The 11,113-nt window shown below is 29.1% G+C and overlaps 1 protein-coding gene across 2 annotated transcripts in view; it reads left to right on the top strand.

Annotated features, from left to right (window-relative positions):
* The first annotated feature begins 1,737 nt into the window (after positions 1-1,737).
* Positions 1,738-11,113, top strand: part of LOC111619656 (upstream activation factor subunit spp27-like) — a 125,692-nt gene continuing 116,316 nt past the window's right edge. For both annotated transcript variants that reach the window (XM_023361421.1, XM_023361420.1), the window contains exons 1-2: positions 1,738-1,893; positions 1,974-2,064. In XM_023361421.1, the coding sequence (XP_023217189.1) occupies positions 1,851-1,893; positions 1,974-2,064 (134 nt within the window). In that variant the 5' untranslated portion in view covers positions 1,738-1,850. The remainder of the gene's footprint in view (positions 1,894-1,973; positions 2,065-11,113) is intronic.

Here is an 11,113-nt window from a genome sequence, read left to right as displayed (position 1 = left end):
CACGTGTTTTTATATAATGTACTGTACATGTCGAAATGTGGGGGAGATGGTTAGGATTAAGGCTTACCGTGAAGAACTTGGCTTCTACTATACTATTTTAGATGCGGTTTTTTGCGTTTTTGATTGCATTTTGATAGGGTACATCAAGAGAATGTACACTAAGAAAGGATTTTTCGAAAAATTCCCTCCATGGGGAAAGTGTTATACATTTATAATAGATACATTTTGAGCCACAACAACGCGTGGCGGGGTCTGCCAGTTTATTTATAAAATGTTATAAAGAGTAAATTATAAAAAAAAAATTACATAATAAATTGATAATTTCGTCCTTCAAATCTTTTTCTTATAAATTTTATATCTGTAGTAATTAATAACAAGATTATTATTTTATTTTTTATTTTATGATAAATTTTATATAAAACAGAAATAATATAATTCGTTATAAAGTTATAAAACAGTCCAATAAATATAATTTCTTTTACTTAATTATAAATAAGAAAATCAATAAAAATAAATTATTAAAAATTTATAATAAGTAATCTCATAAGTAAGTTATATCCGTTTATATATATATATATATATTTTTTTTTAATTGAAAATATAGTTTTGAATAATATTTAATTCCTTTTTTTATTAATAAATAACACTTTTTCTTGTCTATTTACTCACTGTGATCAGTAAGATTGCCATTTTTCCAGCCCATCGCGAGTTTGACCAGGCCCAGGCCCATAATAGAGAGGCTTGGTAGTGAGGGATGGGTCTGACATATTCCAGCTAGAACACCCATGAAAAATTTCTGGCCAAATTCCTGCCCAAAATCAATTTCGGTCCCCTACAATCGCAGCCTTTACCTCCTTGATCATCCAGCCGACAGAAACAATATACAGTACTAACTATTCAACGTGCACGTCTATATATATGCATAAAGAAAAAATATATAAATAGAAACATGAATTTTTAATTTATTACTTATGAAAATTTTATAACTCTTTAAAATAATTATAAATTGTTTTTGATTTACTAATCTTTTATACTTCCATAATTATTTTTTAAATTGATTATTATATTGATAACCAAATTTCTTTTATTTGTCTAGCAACATTTGCTGGGGTTGGATTGCTATCGCGGGGAATAATTATAGGTTCTGCTAGACCCACAATGGGGCGGCCAGTTAGTGCGAGGCGGAACCAGACATATACAGACGGACCACTCCCGAAAAATTTCTGGTTTTCCNGTGAGGGATGGGTCTGACATATTCCAGCTAGAACACCCATGAAAAATTTCTGGCCAAATTCCTGCCCAAAATCAATTTCGGTCCCCTACAATCGCAGCCTTTACCTCCTTGATCATCCAGCCGGCAGAAACAATATACTAACTATTCAACGTGCACGTCTATATATATGCATAAAGAAAAAATATATAAATAGAAACATGAATTTTTAATTTATTACTTATGAAAATTTTATAACTCTTTAAAATAATTATAAATTGTTTTTGATTTACTAATCTTTTATACTTCCATAATTATTTTTTAAATTGATTATTATATTGATATTGACACAAAAATCAACACTTTTTTATAGAAAGTATTATATTAGTCTATAGGGAAAAGTTAAAATATAACAACGGATCGATATAACAGTTTCTAATTTATATTTAAATGTATATCTTATTACTATTATATTTAATATTTTAAAAATTGGTAATATGATAATTAAATATTTATTTTAAATGCAAAACTATTGTAAATTATAAATTAAGAGGGCGCTATCTTTATTTTATGCCAACTTCTTTGAACACGTGGGTTTGATGCTGCACTGCTGTATTAAATTAAATAGTTAAAATCAATAATGTCGGATATTTCAGATAGTGAATTAAAGAAAAGCATAAATGGTAATCTAATACATAATATTTGTGTTAATAAAGCTGTAGATAATATATACATATATTAAAACATAAATTTTCTTTTTCAGAAATTCTGCAAGGTGCAGATTTGAATAGAACTTCAGCAAGAAAAGTCAGAAAACAGTTAGAAGAGAAATATCAGATGGATTTAACGAAAAAGTAACAATATTTTAATACTTACACGATGGAAAATGTTTAGGTTTAAGAAACTTGATATTTAGAATCCTTTGTTCACATAAGATTTTTTTAAAGTATTTTGTTTATTGATTTTGTAACTCTTCCCAAAGAAAATATGCTTAAAATTAAATAAATAAAGCAATTTAAACACAATAGTAATTAACTGTTTAAAATTTATATGTATAAAATAAATTTCTAAGTATATAAAAATTATTAGGAAAATTTTTTTTAAATGTTTAAATTCAAAGTTAATTTACTCCAAAATGCTAAAAATTATAATAATATAAATAATACAGTTAAATATTAATATCATTAATGTGTGATGAAATAACAATAATAATAATTTTTTTTGAATATTTTACTTAAATTTAAATATTTGATTTGCTTTTCGTAAATATTTGTTTATAAATTTAAATTTCATTATTTTGCATTTAAAAACAAATTAAAATAAAATATGAGATTTTATTTACCTTATTTAGAAGCATATTTATAAATGTCAAATCTTGATTAAAAATTATCATTAGATAAACAGAAAAACTACTTTTTTACCTTAATTATTAGTTCTGTTATATATATATTGGTTTTTGATTTAGGTTTTCATTTAGAAAATAAATATATATCTATAGTCTGTAAAATTTATGATTGTAGGAGTTTATTACATTTGGTTTGAGAGTAATTGCATTATCTTGCAAAAGATATATTCTTTAGAATTAAATTTGAAAATTGTATTGTTTGGAAGCAGCAGCAGCAGAACAAAAGTAATTATTTGTAAATAGTAATGATGTTTTTATTAAAAACATATTTTAAAAATAAAATTTTATTTATTTGTATATTGACATTTTATGTTGATAAGTAAATGGATACAGATATAAAGTTTTCTTTGCTTATGATAGTAAAAGTGAAATAACATTTTAGTTTTTTTTTAATTTTAGGTAACTATAGTTTTATATTATTCACTTTTTTATTATCTGTATCCATTTCTTTAATTATATTATTTGTGTATATACTAAGCAGTGCATGGAGTAAATGAATGTATAATACATTCTATTATTTTCCATATATTAAAAATATATATCAATAAAATGAAAACAAAATCTATAAGATCCAACAGAGTATTATATCTTTTGCTGAATCTTTAAGGTTTTATTTTTAAGTTTTTAATTATCTAGATTTTAATTTCTCTGTCTATGTATATGTATATAAATTTATAGAATGAGTAGTATATCTTATACTTTGCTTAATATCATTCTGTTCTGCATGTATACTCAGTTTTTGTAATAGCCAGTTTGGGAATAATTCTAATTATTCCCAAACTTGCTATTATAAGAATTGAAGTAAAAAGCAATATTTACTGGCAAAGTATATATAGTATATGATGAAAAAACAAGTGATCAAAAAATATTTGTTTTTCTGTTAAATAGTTTGCTGGTAAACAACAGTTTTTGCTTTTTCTTACATAAAATTTAATAAAAAAAATATATTATATAACATGATTAATTTAGTTTTGAAAAAAAATACTATTTACAATGAAAATATTATTTTAAGATTAATGCTGTTGTATAGAAAACAAAGAATTTTATTCTGAAATTAGAATTATGAATGTCTTTTGTCAGTAAATTCCATTAAACCAAAATTTAAAGATTTTCTATTAATTTAATATCTTTGAAAGTAGCTCCATAAACAAGAGGTATTAGTTTTTCACTTTTAAGTAAAAATGACACTACTACTGTTTATGTTATATGGTATTTTTATGATCTTATGATCTTTTATGATCTTATATTTGTATACTGATGTAACCCAACTGATTTTCAAAATTTTAAAAATGATAATGTTCCATATGATTATAACTATGGCAAGATGTCTATTCAGTCCCAATAGATGGCTAACATTTTACAACAAAGCTTGTATACATAGATCCCACTGGACATAATCTACAACAAAGTATAAATATACAATCAACAAGAACTTCTGTAACACTGCATTGGTGTCATATTCACATTAGGATGTATAGATAAATTAAGAAAAACAAAATCATCAGGCCTACCTCTAAAGTACACTCTTTCTCATCTAGAGAAGTTTGAAATTTATAAAGTACATACAAAATCCACATACATTAATTATTACAATGCAGATACCTTTTCTAATGCTTGGCTGTCAATTTTTTGAGATTTAATTGTGTGCTCCTTTATTAATTGTTATTTTATTATATGTATTATATTTTTAATTTTATTTATATACTTATTGTTTTTTATGTTGTTTTAAATTTCTTGTTCTTATTTTAATTTAAATTACATTTTATTTTTAAATTGTGTTCTTTTTATTTGATGATACTGTTAACTGAAGAAGAATAGTCAAACTGATTGAAAATGTTCTTAATTTTAATAAATACATTGCTAGGATTACAAAGGCATGGTTTTTTTTCTTGGTCAATACTTTTCCTAGTTACATATTACCATTATGGATATAAACCTGGCTATGCTGACTAGGTAATATAGAAAACTGATCCTTAAACTATGTAAAACAAGAGCTAAATCAGAATTTCATGATCAGTGCACCTTAATGAGGTATTTCTGATATCAATTTATTACATTCATTTACTAGTAGACTGTGACTCATTACTTCCATATTTGTGAGACCTCAGAAAAGTGATCAGTAATGTACAATGATGTATATATACTCTTTGCATAGGCTGTCACCATGGGAATACACAACACAACATGTTGTGGTTATATTCTAAGATGATAACACTATACAAGAAAATAGCTTGTCTAAAAGAGACTAAATCAACTTTCATGTGCAATTCTACATCTTTAACATCCTCTGGAATGGAAAAGGTAACATTAATGTGCTTANATAGGCTGTCACCATGGGAATACACAACACAACATGTTGTGGTTATATTCTAAGATGATAACACTATACAAGAAAATAGCTTGTCTAAAAGAGACTAAATCAACTTTCATGTGCAATTCTACATCTTTAACATCCTCTGGAATGAAAAAGGTAACATTAATGTGCTTAGTGAAGTGAGGGGTATATAAAATTCCTCTGAAGGAGGACTGATTTGGTTGCAATTTTGAATACTTTATTCATCTACAGTCTTTCAAAATAAGACTGTCAGATCACAAACTTGATATCAATAAAAAGAAATTCAGCACTGTCCTAGCTGTGTACACAACTGATAATGACATGCATGCCCTCCTTGACAGAGCTTTCATCATCAAATGATCAAAACATTTTGACTTCATCAAGATACTTGAAGCCTTTGGAGATTTTTAAATCTGAGAAAAAGGGCCATTGCATTAATTTTAAAGATGAGCAACAACTATCTTGCGTGTGGCAATCCCTATGTGACCAACTATGACAGCAGTTCTTAACCTGAGGTGCAAGAGAAATTTCAAAAATTAAAAAAAATAAAATAAATAAATACGAATGAGGCGACTGTTCTCTACAAACTGTGGTACCCAGCAACCCAGTGGCATCCTTACTTCATTTCTGCCATCTCACTTCTACACACACTACTCTACGTCTCTCAGCACATAGCGCTTGTCATCAGTCATCAGTACATGCAGTTAATAGCGAGGTTGAGGCCAATGTTTTAAACGTGAAAACGTGTATGTCGGACATTCAGCGCCACTTTCCTGTAAGCCTAGAAGTTTGACAATGGTGTTTGGAATGTCAAGCATGATTCCACTGACTATCCAAACACCATTGTCAAACTTCTAGGCTTACAGGAAAGCGGTGCTGAATGTCCGATGTACACATATTTGTGTTTAAAACTTCAGCCTCAACCTCGCTAATGTAGTCACATTGTTATGTGCAGTACAGAAACTAGTTGAGATGTGTTTGCACATCTTGAATACAGCACTTTTGCACATCAAAACAAAAGCCAGAAATCGCTTAAATGCATATGACGACTTACGCATGGCTCTTTCAAAAAAGATCTTTGTTTTAATAGAATTATTATGAATAAACAACAACAACCTAGCCATTAAAATTTAAATATTGCTTTTTATGTTATATATATTGTAAATAAATATGGCATTTTTTTATGTATTCAAAAGTTATTTCATAAATAAAAAATATACAAACATTTTTAAGGGGGTGCAAGAGCTTATTTTCAGATTCAAGGGGTGCTGACCACTAAAAAGGTTAAGAATCACTGAACTATGATATATCAGGAGGTAATGATATTATAACTGAATGTTCTCATGTATTATATATTTATACAATTTGATTTTCTTACTTTTTAGTTTTGTTTTATTTTTAATCAATCTTGTACCTTGCTGTATTTTATTTTTTTATGTATTCGAAAGTTATTTCATTTAATTCTTCAATAAAGCCATTGTTTCATTCATACATTCCATCATCAAATATACAGACTTGAAGATCTCCATTGCAGATTCAAAATGTTAGTTTAAAAGGGTTTTGTTTCACATTAAACCTCACTAGAATTAATTAATGCTCTGTGATAGATATGTTTGTTGGTGATTATGTTTGCTGGGTAAACACTGCATAAGACTGATTCTGCATTTTGTGCTTACCAGGCTTTCATCAATACTAATCTTCTGTTGAGGTATGTAATGATGTCTAAAGATCCTGTTTGCATGGTCTACAAGTGGTTTATATTTTGCACTTGGATCATATCCTGGTTCAATGAGGCCTGACATTCATTTGTTATTCACAAGATTAAAAAAGTGCAGCAAATGGGCAAAACAGTGCTTCAAAAACATTTCTCCAAACCAAAAGACTTAAGAATAGAGACTGCTTCAGTAGGATGCTATTGTTGGCTTACTGATGAGGCCCATATATAGAATTCATGCCAGGAATTCTTTCATTTCAGATACTGTAAACTTTTTCCATTTCTTCAAAGAACATAGAAGTGTAGTTTCCTTGTTGGATATGTGATCTGCTTCACATATCTATTGGACTCTGTTAACATGACAGTTAGAAAGAATTCTGTAAAAAAAAAAAATAGCTTGAACTATGCCATAGGAGAAGAATTAGGAGAAGGAATGTGTTTGAGACCAGCTAGTTCTTGAAACTGGAACAAGAAGAGGTTGTTGGGCTGCAATTTGAAAAAATTGTAGACCTGTAAAGTTCGACTGTCATCCATTCATCTGTCTTTTCTTAAATTTGAGAACAGAATTAAATAGATGAAATCCAAGACCAGTTATAGAAACCTTGGGAGCAGGAGGCCTGATTGACTATATATGAACTTCCAGTTTGCGCCAGAAATCATGTTATTTCAATTCAAAAGTCTTTTCCCATGAAAACAGTTAATAGATGATCAGCACAACTCTGTTGTTAAAGGAAAAGTATGATGTATAGGGGCAAGATTAGTAGTATCTTGCTAGTAATTTGAGGTGGAGAGCATATATTTTAAATGAAATAAATTTAAAATATGATAAAAAATTATAACCAAGCATTGTGATGATGTCACAATAAATAATTGTTCGTTAAATTTAACTACAAATATAAACATCTTTTCAAGATTCAATTGATTGAAACTGATGGTCTCATTCTTTGATGTACCATCTGTGATGTAAATATTGTGATTAATGAGAGGCATCAAAGTGACAGAATAAATCAGCACATCCAGAACAGCAAGCATGTAAAGAACATCAAACTTCAAGTCAAAACCTAAGTAAATTATTTTCATACATGCCTTCACTTCAGGATCTATAAAGCAGTGGTCAAGTGAGTTCAATGCAGATCTTACCATGGCATTAATCTAATCAGGTATTCCAGTCCACAAGATAAACAATCCTGTATTCAAAACATTCCTCAAAGTACATGCAAAGATCAGTACCAGATGAGAGCATCCTTAGAAAAAATTACGTAAAACCAATTTATGAGAATTTCTTTGAGAAAATAAAAGAGGTGGTCAGCAACCATGAAATGGGATTTACTTTAAATGAAAGTACCAATGAACTGCAAGAATATATTATATTGAATGTGCTGGTGTTTTTATTAGTTGATAAATGTGTGAAATCCATGCCTTTTTAAGATATACCAACTTGAGAAGACAAATGCCTTTGCAGTAATATGGTCATTCAATGATTCATACTTGAAGCTGTGACCAGGAACATACAATACAAAAAAATCAGGCTTGTGGTAAGCTATCTCAAACACTGTATGCTTTTGGCTTTTCAACAACTGAAGGCCATGGACTACACCATATTTGTGAAGATATCGGAGAGGAACACAGTATGGTAAATGACTTCATTACTGCTCTGAAGATTCTTGTAAAGGTTCCCAGTCATCAAGTTTTGTACCACTTCCACAATCCCCTTTCATAACCAGATGGGGTATTTGGATAAGATGTGCAGTTTTCTTGTGTGAAAACTTTAATAAAATTAAATGTTTTATATGTGTCCTAGATTCAACAGATACAGCAGTCATCAAGCAGGCTCAACAATTGCTCAACAACAAAGACCTATAGTTGTAGCCATGTACTGTGATAAGTTCCATGTATTTGCCTAATGTGATTCAAAGTTTGGAAGAAGATATGGTGGAGGAGGAACAGTGGAAGAAGTTTATGACTGTGAGGACAACCTTGACAGATTCTCCAAAGCCAAATTTCAATTAAATTTGGACAATCCAGATGTGGAAGTCTTTGAAACTTTGACTGAACTCCTGTTCTGAGTGTTTACAAGAAATGCTTCAATTTGGTTTCAGTTGATATTGAATGGCGTTTTTCCACATACAAGGATCTCCTGAGTTCAAAGCTTCAGCAACTTACTTTTGACAACATAAGAAATGTGCCTAATCCACTAAAACAAGACCCAAGTTTGTTAAGACCCAGTAAATGTCATGTTTACCTCCTAAATATGTTTACCTTATGATATTTGCTGTAGTGTTGGATAAAGAATGTTCATTTAACTGGCTTAAACCTGAATAAATGCATTTTATCAACATCTTTTTCTGCACCTTTCTGTATGCTTCTTCAGAACCTTTTTTGACCATAATTTTGCACTTTAAAATCTGTTCACTGGTAATCATTGTCTGTAGAATCTAAAAATTCTATAACATTTAAGTCACCTAATTTAGAACTCAGGGTTAACATCATCGACTAAAGCTGAAAAATCTCTATCTAATAAAATTAAATAAAAGGCTTTACATACTATAAAAACTAAAAAATAAACTAGGCATAAATAACAAAATAACTATGAAAGTAACATAACAAGCTAAATTTTAAAAAATGTTAAATATAAAATTATTCTAAAGGTACTACATCAAAAATTAATTATTAAATATAATTTAAAAAGTTAATAAATAAAGTAATACTCATTTATGATATTAAAAGAATGCAGTAAATCTCAAATAAAATAAAAGATACTACCCCACAATTCAAGGAAAACACTTCAAACAAGCTGAGAAACGCAAAACGGAATGGTGGCAAAGTTGTAAATTTCTTTTGTCTAGAAAATTATTGGTCATAAACAAAACAATACCATCTGGTAGAAAATATGTGAATTAAACCTTCTAGAACCTTTGATTGGTCAGGATATTCTTCTAGGAAATGCCATAATAGATGGTTTATGAGAATTCCCATAATTTAATATATTGGCATGCTGTACATTTTAACAGAAAATGGATGCTGATTTATTGGCAGATTGGGCATTTAAAGGTTAAGCAATGACAAAAACAAGGTTGCAAGAATGGTGGTTCCAGGGGTATGCATGTTCTCCATCAGGGATGACAAGTTCAATAGAAATTTGGAATGTCTAGGCTACTAATAGGTTGTTACTCAGCAGGTTGAAGAAATACAAATATACCACTGGGAGGGAAATCCAGTAACATCCCTAGCTGCATATGCATCAGGACCAGAAGTTAAAGTTAAGTAAGTTCTACTAATAAATCTGGTGGATTTGAACAGTCTAGAACTATTGGAATTGGAGATTTACAAAGGACATGGAGTCCATTTCTGCTGCATGGAAGTCTTTACAATAGGATCTATGATCATTCCTTCCCTTCAAATCTTTTACCTCAAAGTTTGTAAATCTCATTACCACAGCTATATTGTATTATCCTTATTTTGTAGTAATTTGTTTTTTGGTCATTGTATGTTTAACTTTGCATTCACACATTGATGAGTTTCTGATTTATTTATATGTATTTTAAAAACTTTTTTAAATTTGGAACATTCTGTATTCGAGCATTCTTTTAAAATGTTTTATATTGAAACATTCTTTCAGGATGTAATCTGATGGAGGACTCCAAGTTTCATTAACAGTTATTATCCACCTGTAACACTAGACTTATATCAGTCATAATGGAATTGTCATCTGTTTAGAAAATCATCTTTTATTGACTCATTTTTACAGGAAGGATCAATAAAACTTATAAACAACTAGGCATGAAGCAATTGCAATAAACAGTTAATAAAGGCCTGTTGAATAAAATTTGTTTTTATGCTGGAACTATAAGGTGTGAAATTATAAATTAACTACATTTCTAGCTAGTGCCTGTCTTGTCTTATTGTAGAGTTAGAACAAAACTGGAAGGGGGTGTGCATGGGGGTTTGCACAATTGGCATGGAATGACCCAATTCTAAGATCTCATTGTGGGATTCATACCTGGACAAATACATATGGTATATAGTATTTGAAAATTTTTTTTATATGTTTGGTATATAAATTAGAGTGTGTAATACATATTGATGTACAAATTCCTCATGTTTAAAAAATGGCTGATTATTTTTTGTTTTTTTTTCTGGAATATTTAGTGGCAAAATGAACAAAATTGGTTCAGATCAAGTTGAAATCAGCTTAATGCAGATTTAGATTAGTGAGTGTGCACTGTATAGATACCAAAGAAAGGAGCATTATAATCTTTAGTAGCTAGTTCACCTTGAGAATTAATGAGAGAATAGTAGAAAAAGAATATACGAAAGGTTAGTTACTTATAAAAAACATTTTTAGTAAAATAATCAGCACACAATAATAATTTAACGATAACTGTAGATGTGAATAAGAAAAACAGAGTATGTTTTCTCATGAACTTATATTGGGTTTGCATATATGAT

The sequence above is a fragment of the Centruroides sculpturatus genome, unplaced genomic scaffold (genome assembly GCF_000671375.1).
Source record: "Centruroides sculpturatus isolate CEXI.00-Female unplaced genomic scaffold, Cexi_2.0 scaffold25, whole genome shotgun sequence".
In the NCBI taxonomy this organism is placed as follows: domain Eukaryota; kingdom Metazoa; phylum Arthropoda; class Arachnida; order Scorpiones; family Buthidae; genus Centruroides; species Centruroides sculpturatus.
Note: the sequence above shows the minus strand (reverse complement) of the source record. Positions and strands in the feature narration are given on the sequence as shown.